Genomic DNA, 17,768 nt, shown 5'->3' with positions numbered 1-17,768 from the left:
AAACGACGTGATGGATGACAGGCGCTGATCATGGACCTAAGAATCTCTGGACCGAGCATGCGGCGAGGGGGCTGGCAAATTTGCGGTAAGGGGGGCGAGAGTGCTCTCCTTTTCTGTCCTCTTGGACCTCTCTTTCTACAAGAGGTCACAGTGACCTCTTGTAGAAAGAGATACCATGAGATACCAAGAGGACAGAAAAGGAGAGCACTCTCGCCCCCCCCTTACCGCAAATTTGCCAGCCCCCTTGCCCGTTCCCCCACTTCGTGCTCGGTCCAGAGATTCTTAGGTCCATGGCGCTGATGGAAGCAGCCATATTACTTTCCTTGCAAAATGGGTCGCGCGATGATTGGCTTACAAAATTGAACGAGTGCGCAGCATCGGGAATGCTTCACCTTGTTATTTCCACCATGTGTATACACATGTACGGTGCGAGAAACGGGGAGAGGGAATTCACGGATCTGTCAAGTCGCGTCGGTGAGCGGGTCTTGTCGTAAGTCGTAAGATGACCTGAGCATTGAACGACGTATGTGCGACGAGCGAGCGGCACTAACTAACTACAGCACAACGATGCGCGAGTCGCGCACGCCGGTCGGGTTGCTACACGATGCTCGCGAGCTCGCGAGGTACGCGCGCATCTCCCACGGACGCGACGTACGCGGGGCGATCCGGTCGTTCGAGAGCTAGTGCGGCGAGAGGTACCTCGCGTTGCTGAACGGCCAGCTCGTCGTGCGTGAACTCCGGAACGTGGACGAGGAAGACTCGCGGTACCCGTCTGACGGTAGCCCACCCCGAGGGATGCGTTTCCACCAAGTACCTCGCAGCGGTTTCGCGTGTTTCGGAATGCCCGAAGCTTGTATTATCAATTGACGGCTGCACAAGTAACTTTGTCTCATGCTGTGAATCACATTATCATCGGCGGCTCTTCTTCCGTTACGATCGAGCGCTTGAAATTCTCTGATAATAATAATAACGCGGGAGAAGAAAATGGCTCTTCAGAGAGAGAGAGAAAGAGAGAGATGCCACTGAGAGATAACATTGGCGTTAATTAAAGCAGTACTTCTCTGTCAATTATTACTTGCAGCCTGAGATTTTCTCCGAGATTATCCTCGCATAAACATTACTCAGCATGGATAACATTTGGAAAAGCATAAGGTTCAAATATATCTTTGCTTGCATCTTGATTACCTTCGTCACGTCGTGTATAATCAGCATATCGCCCATCAGCATCGGTTAGTCACTGATATACGAAGAAGAGAAGCGTGGCGTGGTGTAAAGATGATTTCTCTAAATGTAATTTTGTTGCTTCAGACGAGTGCAAGTGTGAAGCTAATGCTCAGACGGGTCAGCACGCCAAGCAAACGAGCGACGAGACCAACGAGCGTAAGAAGAAGGCCGAGCATCGACTGGCTGTACTGGTGCCATTTAGGGATCGCTTTGAGGAGCTACTGATATTCGTACCGCACATGCAGAAATTTCTAGACAAGCAGGACATAGATTATCATATATTTGTATTAAATCAGGTACTGCCAGAGAGAGAGAGAGAGAGAGAGAGGCTTGCGAGTGAATGAAACGTTTGAATCTTATATGTGACATTTTTCTTCTCAGGTGGACAGGTACAGATTCAATCGAGCGTCCCTCATAAACGTGGGCTTCCTTGAAACGGAGAAGACGTTTGATTACATTGCGATGCACGATGTGGATCTGTTGCCTATGAACGATCAGTTGTCGTATGCATATCCAAGCGCGGGACCTCACCATATATCTTCGCCGGATTTACATCCCCGGTATCATTACTTCACCTTTATCGGCGGTATACTGCTCATTAAGAGGTACGCCTCGAATTGTGATGATAAACTAGGAAAAGATAACATCGATTTATACAGTTATATTGATTGCATGCATCTTCCCCGTAGGCAAGTTTTAGACTCTTGACAATATTGTAATAACCAGGGTTGGGGAAGTTACTTTATAAAAGTATCTAGTTGCAGTTACAGTTTTGTTGCTAAAAATTTTTGCTAAAAGTTAGTTTTTTTTTCGCTAACTAGTTACAGTTACAAGTTATCAATTCTGAAAAGTGATATATTACAGTTACTTAAGAAGTAACAAATTGTTACTTTGCAGTTACTTTCTTGCAATGAAAATAAAAATATCCAATCTGCATTTGAATTGTAAAGCGTCGTTCATGCGCAAATACAAGGCCTGATACAATCTGTGGAGGTTTAAAAAATATATATAGTAACTATTAATATAACTATATTAAATTACAACATCAGTGATTTTTATTGACTGTATCTAGCAATTTTAATAACACAAACTTTATTGCGAAAAATATTACCTCAGCCAGGGTTTGAACCTGGAGGTTGAGACGCCCGCCTAGAGTGTAGGGAAGTCCAGGTTCAAACCCTGGCTGAGGTAATATTTTCCGCAATAAATTTTCTGTATTATTAAAATTGCCAGATACAGTCGATAAAAATCACTGATGTTAATCACCGCTGGCGACTTTTAAGAATATTCTCATTAGTTACTAGTTATCGTGAAAATGTAACCGAGTTAAGTTACAATTGCAGATAGAGAAAAAGTAACGAAGTTAAGTCAGAGTTAGAAAAAAAGTAACTGTGACTGTAACTTCGGTACAAGTAATGAGTTACTTTCCAATCCCGGTAATAGTAATATTGTATGTCGATTATGTGTGTCTCAGAACTTATCAGTATTACAAAATGTAAGCTGGAAGCCATCCTAATCCACACAGCACAGAAAGATTGCAGGAAGATTGCAGAAATGTTACATTGCAAGATTGCAATATTGCATTCTGGAGGATTGCAGCAACGTTGAAATGTCCGCCCTCAGAGAGATTGCAGTGCAACATTATAGCAATGTTGCAGCGCAATATTTTTGGAATAATTTGTTGTTGCACATAAGCAGAGAATTTACTAATTACATATGCATCCGGGCCTTCTTCAATATACAGCAAGCTATTGCGAAGCAACCCAAGGAGATTATGTCGCTTCGCAATAGATGGAGATTTCGAGCAACACCGCAACACTGATCAAGTATTTAACAATTCGCGCATTATTGGTATCAACGAAAATAACATTATAAAATTCTCGTAATTAGAAACATTTTTTAAATAGAAAATATAGTATTTTTATTATTTTTGAAACATTGCTGCAATATTGCTTTCGAAAGTTTGCAATTCTATATCCCTGCAATGTCTCTGCAAGATTGCAACATTTCTGCAATGTAACTGCAACCATCTGTGCTGTATGGGAAGCCACAAGGCAAGGATTGAGACAAATAAATAAATAATACGTGTATTTTTGTAGGGAGCATTTCATACAGGTGAACGGAATGTCAAATAAATATTGGGGATGGGGTCTTGAAGATGACGAATTCTACGTTAGGTTGAAAGAGGCCGGCTTAAGCGTCAGTCGTCCGCAAAATATATCAACGGGAACGCATAATACATTTAAGTAAGCGTTACTTTATAAGATTTATCGATAGTGTAGAATGAAGCTGGATGGAAATCGTAACGCGCTTGACTATACCAATTTTTGTATGTATTACAGGCACATACACGATAGAAATCATAGAAAGAGAGATATGACCAAGTGTTATAATCAACGAGAGGTCACTAGGAAACGAGACCGGCAAACTGGATTGAACAATGTCTCGTATAAAATATTGGATACAATCAAGATGACTATATCAGATACTTCCCTAACGGTAATCAACATTTCCCTGCTGTGTGACAAATCCAGCACACCGTGGTGCGAATGTGACAAGCTAGTCGGATCGAAGGATCAAGGGCGGTCGAAAGAGAAAAAGAAGACTAATAATAGTAAACTCGCCACTGGATTGTAATTATAATCTTTAGTAATTTAATTGTTGAAGATATTACAAATGTACTCGAGAACGACCCTCGCATTCTTCCATTTTTTTTATGTACTCCACGTAGATAAATAAAGTAGTCCCCTACAGTTTGTTCACACGTTGCTCATATAGGAGATTCTATTTATAGTACAAATTATTTATACACACATTAAAAAAAAAATGCTTTACATGGTATCCTATTAAAGTTTTGTCAGAAAATCAAGATTACTCATTGTCAGAAAAATTGACGAGAATGTAAGTTGACAAGTTACTTAAATATAAACGTTTACGACTATTTCATGATAGATGATTATTTCTATAATTTGTTTCCGTCTTGTATATGTTAAATTGCACGTACATTTTACCCTTTTGTAAATGGCAATAGTTTATCCTTATATAATTTTCTTATAATTCCGTGTGCTTCTGCATGATTTTGGTTTCTAGATCTGCGTGAAGTTTTTGTACAGTCCTAACATGTTTCTTTATATGCTGCTCCGCGGTAGAATTTTCTAAATCGTGGAGTTGACCTTTCTGTGCCGCTTCCAGTGCTCCTTCCGTGTGTAGATGTCGCAGCTTAAGTAGCCTCGATTCGTAGTGTAAAAGTTCCTCCTACGCAATGTATGTCCATTTTAATTCGAGTACAATTAAGAGGGTATCCAGTTTAACAGTCTAACACAAAATGTCCCTCTAATAAAATTGTAGACTATCAAATTCCTTGATAAGAACCACAACCCGTATGGTCGTTGGAATCAAATTAATAAACCATCTGCCAGCCTAATGTCGTCTAACAATTCTTTTCTCCACTAACAATAAATTAGGAAAATTTTGCCGATAGCTTTTCTTACAAAAATAAGTTTATAAATAGTAAATTAACATCCTCGTAAATATGAGGAGAAAATGTACTAAATTGAAATTACTGTTATTATTATACCTTTAAAGACGATAGTTCTTCGGGAGAGAATTTTGCTTCCAATGCAATCTTCCATAATCCTTGTACCTTAGGTTCTATGAAGTCTTTGTGATTTGGTCCCTTTGCGGTGAGTCTGTCTAAACGATCGAATCCATTTCTCAGCTCCAAATGTTTCTCTCTGAAATCAGAACGGTGATAAAAGCCAATTCGTGTATCCCTATATACACATCTTTTACAACACGTGTGTACCGAAGTAAGTTCGCCTTTTCCATATGATTCAATTTCTGATCTGGTATATCGTTAGATAATTCCTCCCGTTCCTCTATCTCGTTCCAGCTTTCCGATTTAAGATGCAAGGTGTCTAGGGATATTAGATACAATATATAAATATGCAAGTAACATTTTTAAAGCTGTATATACCCATACAGCACAGACGGTTGCAGTTACATTGCAGTAACGTTGCAATCTTGCAGAGGCATTGCAGGGATATAAAATTGCAAACTTTCGATAGCAATGTTGCAGCAATGTTCCAAAAATAATAAAAATACTATATTTTCTATTTAAAAAATTTTTCTAATTACGAGAATTTTATTATGTTATTTTCGTTCATACCAATAATGCGCGAATTATTAAGTACTTGATCAGTGCGGTGTTGCTCGCAATCTCAATCTATTGCGAAGCGACATAATCTCCTTAGGTTGCTTCGCCAATAGCTTGCTATGTATTGAAAAAGGCCCGGATGTATATGTAATTAGTAAATTCTCTGCTTATGTACAACAACAAGAAATTATTCCAAAAATATTGCACTGCAACATTGCTATAATGTTGCACTGCAATCTCTCCGAGGGCGGGCATTTCAACGTTGCTGCAATATTCCAATCTTGCAATGTAACATTTCTGCAATTTTCCTGCAATTTTTCTGTGCTGTGTGGGTTTTATATGTGGATATAAAAGACCAACTTTCAGATTTCTCTGAATCTTTAGATTGCTCTTTCAATAAACTCATGTACTCGTCCACCTTTTCTTGATGATGATGAAACTCTTGTTTTAAAGTCTCAAGCTCTTCATCTAAAATAAAAAAAAGGTTACAAATTATACAGGGTTTGACACAAAGAGTACCCCTACGAAAAATGGTGGTAGATTAGGTCAGATTAAGAAGAAAAATCGTGTACCATTCTACAAAATTTACAATAGTTGTCAAATAAATTCGCTCAGACGTTTCAATAAATTATTCGGTAACTATTGCGAATTTTGTAAAGTGATACATGACTTTTCTTCTTAATCGGTATTTATATCCTTTGAAAATAGATACCAAGCTCTGTCTGTGTACTTCTATTAATGATGTGAATTACACATACTAGTAAAACCAGCCATTTCAGCTTTAGACCACAATTTGTTGAGCCTTATGTCCTTGAACACATCTTTGGCAACGTAATTGCTACCGTCGTTCAGCGCTTTGTGCATCTTAAGTAACTTTGGATCTTCAGTATCGACAAAGTGTTCCAGTAGGTCGTATGTGCTCATTATCCCTTCAACGAGATCAAATTACACGAGATTAGGAGATTAAGGCTGGTATTCATACAGTCAAGTCTTATACGTAAGATCGTCTTGAGTTTATCTCAAGACGCTGTATGAAACATTTCGTTGGTTATGAAGTATCTAAAGATGCCTGATGAAAAATCTCTCACGCATAAGCATGTACAAATACATAGAATTGTATAAAATTATATATAAAAAATATCCTTGTACATACATGTTTTTACATTCTGCATTTCTATATAATTCTATATATTTATGGATGTTTATGCACGAAAAATATTTTATCGGACAATCTTAAAATTAAAATAATGTTGCTGAATCGTTGCAATGTTGAATGTTGATGTATAAATATCTTTTCTACATTGAACCTAGGTTAATATTTATACATTAATTCTTTATATTGCTGCAACGTTAAAACAATCTTAGACAAATTATTACTTTTTGACACTCAAATAGAATACTTAAAAATGTATAATTATGAAATGTATGTATATATTTTGTTTGCAACGGTCAGAAATTTTCTGAGCTAACATTGGATTATTATTTTTTTTAGTGGAATAATTCAATTTCAGTACTTCCAACAGTTGTAAAAAATATTCTGCTAAACGCAACCAATGTTAACTCAATATATGATAATTTAACAATGTTTTCTGAATGTTGAATTGTAACGTTTACAAGACACTACAATTCAGCGGACATTAGACGTGTTTGCAATAACTTTTCAACGCTGAATCTACATTTCGTAACATTGATGCAATATCGCAATGTTGCAATGGAACGTTTCTGGGACGCTGATTCAACATTTGTGTGCTGTATGGGTGTGGTTTTGGTGTGTTTCTGATGAATCTGCTGCCGGTCTGTTAACATTTCGCCGACTGGGTAAGATCCGACCACCCCGAGACTCGGCGCGGCGAAAGAGATGCGAGCAACGCGGAAGTTACCGATGAGCTTCTGCCTCAGACGCGCCTCCTCCAGACCGTCGGGATCCTTTCCGTCGGACTTGTAATGCTTGTACGCGAGCTCCTCTTTGTCATGAATCTTCAGATCGCTGAAGATCGACTGCAGCTTGGTATCCGTCAGACGCTGAGGCAAATGTTTATGCACATTTCAAATTATAGAAATTGTACCAAAAAATGGTACATTTTTAGTTATGTCCCACGTGCGATCCCTTACTCACGTTTTTGGCCTTGACCCAGAGCACGTTCAACTTTGCCATCCGGAACGGCTTGTCCAAGTCTCTGAGGGAAGTCGGCAACTGCGAGGAATCGGCATATTTGGCCTTGTTCGCTTCGGCAGAATATTTGTTCTCGCCCGCGTCAGTGCGGGCCGACAGGAGGAGAAGACTCAGATTCACCAGCAGGATAAATTGTGCGCTCGAAGGTGTCATTTTTACTCAACCGCGTTCGCACGTGCCAGGAAATAAAAAATAAAAAAACTGACTCAACTGACGTGTGCGTGCACGCGTGTCACAACACACGCATGCGGCCCCACGTTAAATTGGCGCTGATGGCTGAGAACAATTGCCGCACCAGTTCAGAGAGTTTATTTCTCTTCCTCTGGTGTGGAGGGAAAAAGATAAACTCCGAACGAGTGCAGTCAGTTCAGCTGTAAAGAACAGACTCACTGTCACGTGACGTGATACTCGAGTTAAATAAGGTTAGGGTTAGGTTAGGCTATGGTTAGGTTTGTTTCTCCACGTTTAACGGATTTGAATGAAACAGCCCGGTACGTCAAACTGAGATTCCGGGATTTCCGGGAACCGTGTCGAGAGAGGAATCGGCGGAGTGTCCTTGCTGGAAACCTCAAGTGGCTTCGATAAAAAATGCCGCCGAGGAAATTAAAGGTATCGCGTTGGTACTTTCCTCGTTCGTTAAAGATCGTCTCGTTCGGTGAGCGATAAGATTAAAGCGCAATAGCTCAGATTGTAAAAGAACGTTTACTTTGACAAACAAAAATTGCCATTTAATAAATTGAACGATATTATCAAGAGACACGGCAGTGTCTCGCGCCAAGTACACCTGTACAGCACAGAAAGTTAAAATAATGTTGCTGAAACATCGCAATGTTGCATGTTGTATAAATATCTTTTCTACGTTGAATCTAGGTTAATGTTTGTACATTAATTCTTTGTATTGCTGCAACGTTAAAACAATCTTGAATAAATTATTATTTTTTGACACTCAAATAGATAAAAAATGTGTAATTATGAAATGTATATATATACATGTATATATAATATTTTTGCAAGGATCAGAAATCTTCTGAGCTAACAAGATTGGATTATTATTTTAGTGGAATAATTTAATTTCAGCACTTCCAACAGTTGTAAAAAATATTTTGCTAAACGCGACCAATGTCAACTCGATATAATCTAACAATGTTTTCTGAATGTTGAATTGTAACGTTTACAAAACATTACAATTCAGCGGACATTAGATGCTTTTGCAATATCTTTTCAACGTTGAATCTACATTTCGTAACATTGATGCAATATTGCAATGAACGTTCCTGAGATGTTGATTCAACATTTGTGTGCTGTATGGGATAAGCGTAGCGAAAACTGAGCGTGCAACCCACACAGCACAGAAAGATTGCAGGAAGATCGCAGAAATGTTACATTGCAAGATTGCAACATTGCTGCAGCGTTTCTGGAGGATTGCAGCAACGTTGAAATGTCCGCCCTCAGAGAGATTGCAGTGCAACATTATAGCAATGTTGCAGTGCAATATTTTTGGAATAATTTGTTGTACAAAAGCAGAGAATTTACTAATTACATGTACATCCGGGCCTTTTTCAATACATAGCAAGCTATTGCGAAGCAACCTAAGGAGATTATGTCGCTTCGCAATAGATGGAGATTGCGAGCAATACCGCACTGATCAAGTACTTCAAAATTCGTGCAGTATTGGTATGAACGAAAATAACATAATAAAATTCTCGTAATTAGAAAAATTTTTTAAATAGAAAATATAGTATCTTTATTATTTTTGAAACATTGCTGCAATATTGCTATCGAAAGTTTGCAATTTTATATCCCTGCAATGTCTCTGCAAGATTGCACTGCAATCTGCAAGATTGCAACGTTTCTGTGCTGTATGGGGAGACACATAATGTGTATCTTTACGCGAGTATGCGAGTTTAGAGACCCTTAGATTATCGGGTCTCAAAAATGATCGATCCGATCAACTTGGAAGTACACCCGATCGATAGCTCGGGTTCGATTTGCATAAAAAATTTTGTTTCATTTTTTATGAATGTCCACTGCGAGTGAAGGTATGACGATGCAAAGTGGGAAAGATCAAATTTTTATGTGAAACGTCGTTGTGTATTAACGCGGTGTAAAGTCGTCGTTGGAATTGCGAAGTGTTTGAATCCTTGTGTTTTGTACGCAGGAGAGTCTGACTTTTCTGGTGAACGTCGGAATTGTCCGTCATGGCACGCAGAGCAGCTCGCAGCTGTTGGATAAGGAGAAGTTTATTCTCAAGCATATCATTCAGAAGAAGGTGCGCTTCTCTTTGCCGCGCCATTGTCCCACACAGCACACTTTATCCAGGGGATATCCTAGAACCGGTACTCGGATAGTAAAACGTGTGCAAACAGAAATTTCGGAACGGCCGCCGAGCAAAATATTCCCTCGGAGAAGATTTTGTGAACGTGACCCTGAGTCTAAACGCACGTTCCTAAACTCGTTAAGAAAAATGGTGCAACCATTCTGTCCATCACTGTACAGCAGATGCACAAATGTCCACCTATTTAATATCCTACTGGTATCTTGACTTTGATTTTTTTTTAATGAAACAAGCGACCCCTAGGAGTCACTTTGACCACTGAATTTGAACGTACAATTTCCCGCCCTTTTTAAATTCGAGGTAAAAAAAGGCTTTCTATTTAAAAAGTCAAAGTTGACCTCCAAATGACCCTCGAGGTCAAGTTCAAGGTTAATTTCAAAGTTACCAAAAGATAGTGTTTCATGACCCCTACAGCTTTTATTCCGGTCATTTTCCGCGAAAGTGTGTACTTCTGACGATAATAAGGGTATCCCATTCTTTTCGAATACCCTGTGTACTAATCTATACACGATCTAACTTTATATATTATTTTATAACTATATTAGATATACATTAAACACAGATAATTTGTACTGTGATTGGATTCTACACTTTTTAGTCAGCGAAGAACTACAGGCAGGACGAAGAATCAATCGTATTAGAGATCACTGAATTGCTTTTTCTGAATGCAACTAGTGAAAAGTTCACGTGCGATAAAGCAACAATGAGATTAACTACTGAAATCGTTACAGTTACCGACAAAACGCAACTACGTCACCAATGTAACTACGTTGAACGTTACAAATGAGAAAATGTAACGTCGTTACCCATTCGTTACAAAAAAGTAATTGTAACGGTAACGACGTTACAAGTAACGCGTTACTTCCCAACCTTGATACATATATTGTAACACTCGATATCCTGTAAAACTCCTATATGAAAGAGGATATATCTTGCCATATCCTTTGCTCTTTTGCATAACATCTCGCGATGCCTCCTTGGAATAGCCTGAATGTTACCTACTCACAATCAGACATCTCTGGGTTTGTATTTAGAAGTTCGGAACAATTTTGGATATCCTCCCCGGCAGTAAATGGAAACCAATAACTATAATAGTTACGTAACATAAATGTTTTAATCGACGTAGGAAAATTGCTTATGGTCACCAGTAATGAATAAAAATTGTAACGGGAACTTGTAGTCAACCCAACTGGCTAGTTGCTTTATTTAATTAATACAACGTTTCGACCCTATAGTTTGGGTCCTTTTCAAGTATTACTAAGTTGGTCATCGTTGTCAGAAGAGACAGTGTCGAAATGTAAAATGCGGATACATGTGAGCACTGTGATTGTTGGGCTCGAACGCCCAACTTACAATTAGTAATATGTTCGAGCCCAACAATCACAGCGCTCACATGTATCCGCATTTTACATTTCGACACTGTCTCTTCTGACAACGATGACCAACTTAGTAATACTTGAAAAGGACCCAAACTATAGGTTCGAAACGTTCACTGAGAAAAATGTCCGATTAAATATAATCGGATAATCCAATTACATAATAACAAACGGATATATCCGATTAAATTGTATATCCGATGAGAAATGTGATCGGTTTTTCAATCAAAGTTCATCGGTACACTGAGAAAAATTTTCATCGGATAAACCAATTAAATAGTATGTCCGATGGTTAATTTTTCCGATTACTTTTTCCGATTAAATTATGGATATATCCGATGAAATTTATCCGATGAAATGCAATTACCGATGAAATTTGATTGAAAAACCGATCAAATTTTTCATCGGATATACAATTTAATCGGACATATCCGTTTGTTATCATGTAATTGGATTATCCGATTATATTTAATCGGACATTTTTCTCAGTGTAACTGCATTTCATCGGATAAATTTCATCGGATGTATCCATAATTTAATCGGAAAACGTAATCGGAAAAATTAACCATCGGAAACACTATTTAATTGGTTTATCCGATGAAAATTTTTCTCAGTGTTGTATTAATTAAATAAAGCAACTAGCCAGTTGGGTTGACTACAAGTTCCCGTTACAATAAATGTTATAATTTTCCACTAAACATTAAAATGTAACACATGTAATAACGGCTACATTGTTGAGTAGGAAATTAGAATATTAACTGTTGTGTAACCGTTAGTTGGTATTTACTGGCTCAAGATAAAATATGCTGTATGGGCAATGGCAGCTGTATCTGTGCTTTCGTTAATCATGAGAACGATACCGCGCAGATATTTCTACGTCCCAAGGATGAAGTAGGAGTGCTACTAATGGGCTCGGATAGCAGCAAAAGCGACAGTATCACAGGACTGGACAACGTGCAAGAGCTGTGTAATATGCAGGTCGGCAACTGGGACTTGATAAAGAGCATCGAAAAACTGCAAACCACAAACGAGACTTGCTCTTGGATGGAGGCAATTTACGCCGCGGTCGAATATATCAAGCATGAATGCGTGTAAGCGCATTCAAATGTAGCGCGATATCAATGTTCGGTCGGTATACGTTAAATTTACCGTGCCTTTCATTTCAGAGACCCATGTGAGAGGAAAATAATCCTATTTTCTACTTTCAACGAGGAGGAGAACACCGTTGACCAATTTCAAGCGGAGGATATTGCAGAGACATTAAGCTCAGAGGAAATTTCACTCATCGCAATGTATTGACTCTTTTAACATTGTTATTAATATCTGTGGTAACAGATGGAAATTAAAATATAAACTAGAATATAGACGAAAATTATTTGTTGCAGTGGAGAGAGAGCACTGGATAATATAGATGAGGATTCACAAACAGCCAGCGAAGTGTTGCTCAAGAAAGTCCTGCAACACGTAATTTAAGCAAAAATATATAGATATTAAATTATATAAAAATAATGTGTGATAATTGTCAACAGTAATTGTACGAATTGTAATATTTCACAGATTGACGGCCAGTATCTCACGTTTGAGCACGCTATGTCGGATGTGCGCTTCTACAAACGGCCGTCGACTAAGCCGCTTCCATGGTACTGCCCCATGGAATTGGGCAATTTCCGCATACCAATTGCTGCAATTTCCAAAGTGAATCTTTAAACTATTTACAACTAAACTGTCCTAACCCTTGACAATTTATTTATTTATTCTATTTTCATTTATTTATTTGCGCTGGAGAAGAACCGAAAAATGTTTCGAAACGTTCGCTCGTTTTCGCTATTATAGAATTGCTTAATTATTTGAAGTGAAATACGTATGTTGATTCGATCATTCGTTCTCCTTTGTTATTTTATCCTTTTATTACATGCGACTTAAATTATTTAAGCTATTATACACCGTTCTTTTATATCTGTCTCATCTTGTGTTATTTATATCGTAAGATGCCAACTGAGGTAAGATTACCGGATATGATGCTGATGGCCAAGACGAGTACATCTGACACATCTGATCAAGAAGTACCGATTCAAAATGTCGTACAATGGATGGACAACAATAGAACTATACACACGCAGGAGGACATTATCCGTGGTTATGTGTACGGTGGCAAGGCTATTCCTGTTTCGGGTAATTTGCGTTTAAAACTGTACAGTCAATTTTGTCTGCACAATGTCAAATGACTAACGTTCACGATGTACCGATTGTAGACGAAGCTAAGAAAGCCATGACTCCCAAAAATAATGAGAAATGTTACAAAATCCACGGTTTCACCGCGAGAGAAAATATTCCTATGGAATATTGGTTGTCGGACGGTTCCAATGTCATTGTACCCGCTAACGAGGTACGACAGCAGGGTTTCCCTGTTGTACAATAGCCATAAAAGTTCGACAACAAACGTAGCGATAGAAACTTGAACGAGAAATTTCTTACAGTCGGCAGGCGCGCCGTTTTACAGTCTGGTGCAAGCTATGGTTGACAAAAATGTCGTCGCGGTAGTGGAAAAGGTCTACAGGGCAAATACTGAAGCTAACATGATGGCGTTGTTTCCAAGTATCGATGTACCGAATGAACCATGGGTGAGAAGATTTTCTCCATTATTTCTCGCTCCGTTAATGCTAGTCGCATTGAAAATCTCCCTGTGACAGTGTCTTATCGAGATCGGCTTGCCGTTTGAGCGAGATTACGGAGCAATAGCGCAGAGACCGTTGAAATTCGTGATGAATCAACTGTCGAAGGAGCAGGACGAAGCCATGGACGATTTGTTAACGGCCTTGGAATTGCCCGACGCGTGAGTATACACACACGCAATGTATTAACATGAAATATAAAATGTATTCAAGAAATTATACGAAAGAAGCAAAGGTGTTTTTACAATATTAATTGTCTATTGAACTTTCAGCGCCGAGGATGATGTGGCAGGTGGCAGTGAGAAATATTTGCCAGGATACATGCCGGATCCTGGAACGCAACACATGTGGGATACATTAGCGGCTCGCGCGCTTAACCCGGACAAACCGTTGCCGCTTATTGCCGACGAGGTTGTGAATCTTCTAGAGCAACCCGAATTCGTGAAAGAGAAATGTAAACCAGTGACTGAAAGGATAAAGAATTTGTTCCTATTGGAGAAACAGAAGCCTCTTAAAACTAGAAAGTGAGCACATTCTTGAACGAGATTAAGGATTATATTTTGAATAGATTTAATGCTAAAACTATCGGTCTGTTTCTTCTTTTAGGCGTAAAATATCGCAAGAGGAGGATAATAAACAGTCCAATGCTAACAATGATGCGCTTATGACGCAGACTGTTAAAGAAGAAAAGAGACACGTTGTACAAGACAACAGCGATATATCAAAAGATAACCTTTCGGCCGATACGGATGATTGCAATTTTGATGAGCTTGTACGTATACAAACTCTATGTAAACGCATTATTGAATTTTGTATTTTATATACATGGTCTGTCCAGGCTTTGGTGTAATTGGTACAAAAAAATACAAGATAATTTTTCAATATGACATATTTTTCAATATGACTTTCGGAATCACCTCCAAAATCGTGGTTGAAGCTCTTTGAATGTCCTGAATGTTGTTGTAGTGTTTTCTTTTCGTTAACTTGAGTTTTGGGAATAACTAAAAGCCTTATGGAATGAAATCAGACAAATATGGAGAGTGTTCGAACACAGTGATGTCTTTTCTAGCCAAGAAATCACATACAAATCTTAGATTTGTGTACGTATCGTGCAGAAGTGATTAAGATCCTCGATTTTAATATTCAGACCAAACTGGAAGAATTTGTTTATCAAGAAATAGCTCTGAAAAAAATAAAAAATCACTAGAGACCTGGGATAAACTGTGATTTAAAAAAAATGCAATAGACTTCTGCAAAGGTATAAATATTCTCTAATTAAGTATAAATATTGTTACAGGCTGACATATAGGAAGCTGTTAGCAGTCACCGTTGTAGCGATTTTACAATGTAATTTATATATTTTTTAATTTACTCCTTCATTCTATCTCAACAATAATCAAATACGAAATCACTTTAATTTGGTTTGAAAACTATCCTTGAAAGCTATAAAAATAATATATTTTTTATATACATGCTGAATAAAATTAATTGTATTTCAGTAACAAGAATAAAAGGATATAATGTTAATATCATAGTGAGAAATGTATAGAATTTATTTATTTGGAGCAGCAATTTTTATTCTTTGGTGTATCTTTTCGTGTCAGAAGTGACGATGACACCATCGTCAACCGAATGAGGGGAAGACGAGGCCGTCCACCCACACCTCTAACGCCTACATTTCTTCTATCCCCGACTTACCAAAAATGTGTTGGCGCCTGAACATTGCAGCATTATGCTTGATAATTGATCAAAGATTTACTTTAGATAAAGATAATATAATATTCGGGAAAAGTGGAGTCTGCAAAAGTAGCTATCGAATTGGATTTCGATTAATTTTGACATGAGATCCGAAATTAGCGATCCTAAAAACTCGAATGTGTATTTTTAGATTTATTGATTCATTAGTATAAAAGTTCAAAGTGGGGGGACCTGAGTTATCCCATACGGTTTTTTCCGTAAGTATTTTTCACGTGGTCCTCCAAAGGTTAAACATGGTGATTTTAATCTCGAGGATCATAAATTAACGCTCGCGTAGGCCTTGCACAGTTGATGACGAGTCAAATTTCAAAATTGAAAATAATTCACGACACGGGACATCGCGGAGATACTCCGTGTATCTAGTTCAACCGTTACCGGTATTTAGAAAAGCTTGTGATTCGCTACTTGATATTTGGGTTTCTCACAATTAAATTTTACTTAAAGAACCACATGAAATTTGCGAACAATCGAATTACAGCTACATCGACAGGATGTGAAATACAACTTTTACCCAAAAGCTAGAAACGGATTTGGTGATTTTGGACTTGTGTATTAATAAACGTTGCACAATTGACATTTTATTCATGCAAAGTATCGGGCATACAATACAGCCCTGGCGAAAATAATACATTTATTAAAAGTTGATAAGATGTTTGTTTAAATGTTGAGTCAATGCTTCATTTGAGTTTTAAAACATTTATTGAATTGTTTGTGAGATATAAATTTAAACATGGAGTTGCTTATGACATGTTTACGGTTGCAAGTGTTCAAATTGCGTTTAATGATACAATGTCAAACGTTTCCATCATAGTTTTCTAAGTGTTTATAAAATGAAGTTACTCTAATTTAATTTTTGACTCTCATCTTATATCGCTCGTGTTGATATTGGCCCACTGTTTATGTTCATTTGTTCTCACAAAGAACAGCCTAACATACCAATTTAATGTTTATAAAATGTTATTGTCATTAAAGAATTAACCAGGTGTTTGCAACGATACAGCACACAAATGTTGAATCAACATCTCAGAAACGTTCCATTACAACATTGCAATATTGCATCAATGTTACGAAATGTAGATTCAACGTTGAAAAGATATTGCAAATACATCTAATGTCCGCTGAATTGTAATGTCTTGTAAACGTTACAATTCAACATTCAGAAAACATTGTTAGATTATATCGAGTTAACACTGGTCGCGTTTAGCAAAATATTTTTTACAACTGTTGGAAGTGCTAAAATTGAATTATTCCACTAAAATAATGATCCAATCTTAGCTCAGAAAATTTCTAACCGGTGCAAAAATATTTTATACATAATATATACATGTGTATATATATACATTTCATATTTTTATATTTTTAAGTATCTATTTGAGTGTCAAAAAATAATAATTTGTTCAAGATTGTTTTAACGTTGCAGCAATATAAAGAATTAATGTATAAACATTAACCCAGATTCAACGTAGAAAAGATATTTATACTTCAACATTCAACATTACAACGTTTCAGCAACATTATTTTAACTTTCTGTGTTGTATGGGGTACTTCCAAACGGTGTAACCATCAAAAACTCTCCAGAAACAATCCCACACAGCACAGAAAGATTGCAGGAAGATTACAGAAATGTTACATTGCAAGATTGCAATATTGCAGCAACATTGCGCAACATTGCTGCAACGTTTCTGGAGGATTGCAGCAACGTTGAAATGTCCGCCCTCAGAGAGATTGCAGTGCAACATTATAGCAATGTTGCAGTGCAATATTTTTGGAATAATTTCTTGTTGTACATAAGCAGAGAATTTACTAGGGTAAGCGAACCTATTTCGGAACACTTTTTAAAAAACTTGCTGTATCTTTTACATAAAATCTTCTAAAACAAATCTGATATATGCTAGTTAAGAAGTCATCCTTTAACTATTAATTAGGCATAAATCAATATTTGAAGAAGACTTTGTTTTTAAATGGCGGACAATCAATTCAAGTACTAAATTTGTTCCGAATTAGGTTCACCTGCACCTAATTCGGAACAGCTGTTTTCATATGTATGTACAGCCGCATTTTGCAACAACATAGT

The 17,768-nt window shown here is 37.6% G+C and overlaps 3 protein-coding genes across 3 annotated transcripts; 2 read left to right on the top strand and 1 right to left on the bottom strand.

Annotated features, from left to right (window-relative positions):
* The first annotated feature begins 403 nt into the window (after nucleotides 1–403).
* Nucleotides 404–4,165, top strand: LOC105557328 (beta-1,4-galactosyltransferase 7). Its single transcript, XM_012004542.1, has 5 exons — nucleotides 404–1,229; nucleotides 1,309–1,520; nucleotides 1,606–1,829; nucleotides 3,324–3,470; nucleotides 3,567–4,165. Exons 1-5 carry the CDS (start codon nucleotides 1,127–1,129, stop codon nucleotides 3,859–3,861), a joined length of 981 nt encoding a protein of 326 aa, XP_011859932.1. The 5' UTR covers nucleotides 404–1,126; the 3' UTR covers nucleotides 3,862–4,165.
* Nucleotides 3,842–7,864, bottom strand: LOC105557330 (alpha-2-macroglobulin receptor-associated protein). The gene is made up of 7 exons (XM_012004543.1): nucleotides 7,497–7,864; nucleotides 7,261–7,402; nucleotides 6,139–6,309; nucleotides 5,741–5,848; nucleotides 5,030–5,141; nucleotides 4,802–4,958; nucleotides 3,842–4,479 (listed from the first exon to the last, which is right to left on the bottom strand). The coding sequence occupies exons 1-7, from the start codon at nucleotides 7,704–7,706 to the stop codon at nucleotides 4,276–4,278; spliced, it is 1,104 nt and encodes a 367-aa protein (XP_011859933.1). The 5' UTR covers nucleotides 7,707–7,864; the 3' UTR covers nucleotides 3,842–4,275.
* Nucleotides 7,865–7,966: 102 nt separating this feature from the next.
* Nucleotides 7,967–15,478, top strand: LOC105557327 (X-ray repair cross-complementing protein 5-like). The gene is made up of 13 exons (XM_012004541.1): nucleotides 7,967–8,162; nucleotides 9,712–9,822; nucleotides 12,132–12,355; nucleotides 12,431–12,556; nucleotides 12,650–12,728; nucleotides 12,822–12,959; nucleotides 13,253–13,436; nucleotides 13,517–13,650; nucleotides 13,742–13,885; nucleotides 13,955–14,097; nucleotides 14,209–14,460; nucleotides 14,543–14,708; nucleotides 15,234–15,478. Exons 1-13 carry the CDS (start codon nucleotides 8,142–8,144, stop codon nucleotides 15,243–15,245), a joined length of 1,734 nt encoding a protein of 577 aa, XP_011859931.1. The 5' UTR covers nucleotides 7,967–8,141; the 3' UTR covers nucleotides 15,246–15,478.
* Nucleotides 15,479–17,768: the final 2,290 nt, after the last annotated feature.

This window comes from Vollenhovia emeryi, unplaced genomic scaffold, assembly GCF_000949405.1.
Source record: "Vollenhovia emeryi isolate VEMERY1.0 unplaced genomic scaffold, V.emery_V1.0 DF939520.1, whole genome shotgun sequence".
In the NCBI taxonomy this organism is placed as follows: domain Eukaryota; kingdom Metazoa; phylum Arthropoda; class Insecta; order Hymenoptera; family Formicidae; genus Vollenhovia; species Vollenhovia emeryi.
Note: the sequence above shows the minus strand (reverse complement) of the source record. Positions and strands in the feature narration are given on the sequence as shown.

Coding starts and splice junctions, on each gene's coding strand:
- LOC105557327 (XM_012004541.1), top strand. CDS start 8,142: ATGCCGCCGAGGAAATTAAAG. Junction 9,823..12,131: donor AGCATATCATTCAGAAGAAG/GTGCGCTTCTCT, acceptor GATACCGCGCAG/ATATTTCTACGTCCCAAGGA. Junction 14,461..14,542: donor AAGCCTCTTAAAACTAGAAA/GTGAGCACATTC, acceptor TTCTTCTTTTAG/GCGTAAAATATCGCAAGAGG.
- LOC105557328 (XM_012004542.1), top strand. CDS start 1,127: ATGGATAACATTTGGAAAAGCATAAGGTTCAAATATATCTTTGCTTGC. Junction 1,830..3,323: donor GGTATACTGCTCATTAAGAG/GTACGCCTCGAA, acceptor GTATTTTTGTAG/GGAGCATTTCATACAGGTGA. Junction 3,471..3,566: donor GGAACGCATAATACATTTAA/GTAAGCGTTACT, acceptor TATGTATTACAG/GCACATACACGATAGAAATC.
- LOC105557330 (XM_012004543.1), bottom strand. CDS start 7,706: ATGACACCTTCGAGCGCACAATTTATCCTGCTGGTGAATCTGAGTCTT. Junction 5,849..6,138: donor TGAAATGGCTGGTTTTACTA/GTATGTGTAATT, acceptor TTTTTATTTTAG/ATGAAGAGCTTGAGACTTTA. Junction 4,480..4,801: donor AAGAACTATCGTCTTTAAAG/GTATAATAATAA, acceptor TACATTGCGTAG/GAGGAACTTTTACACTACGA.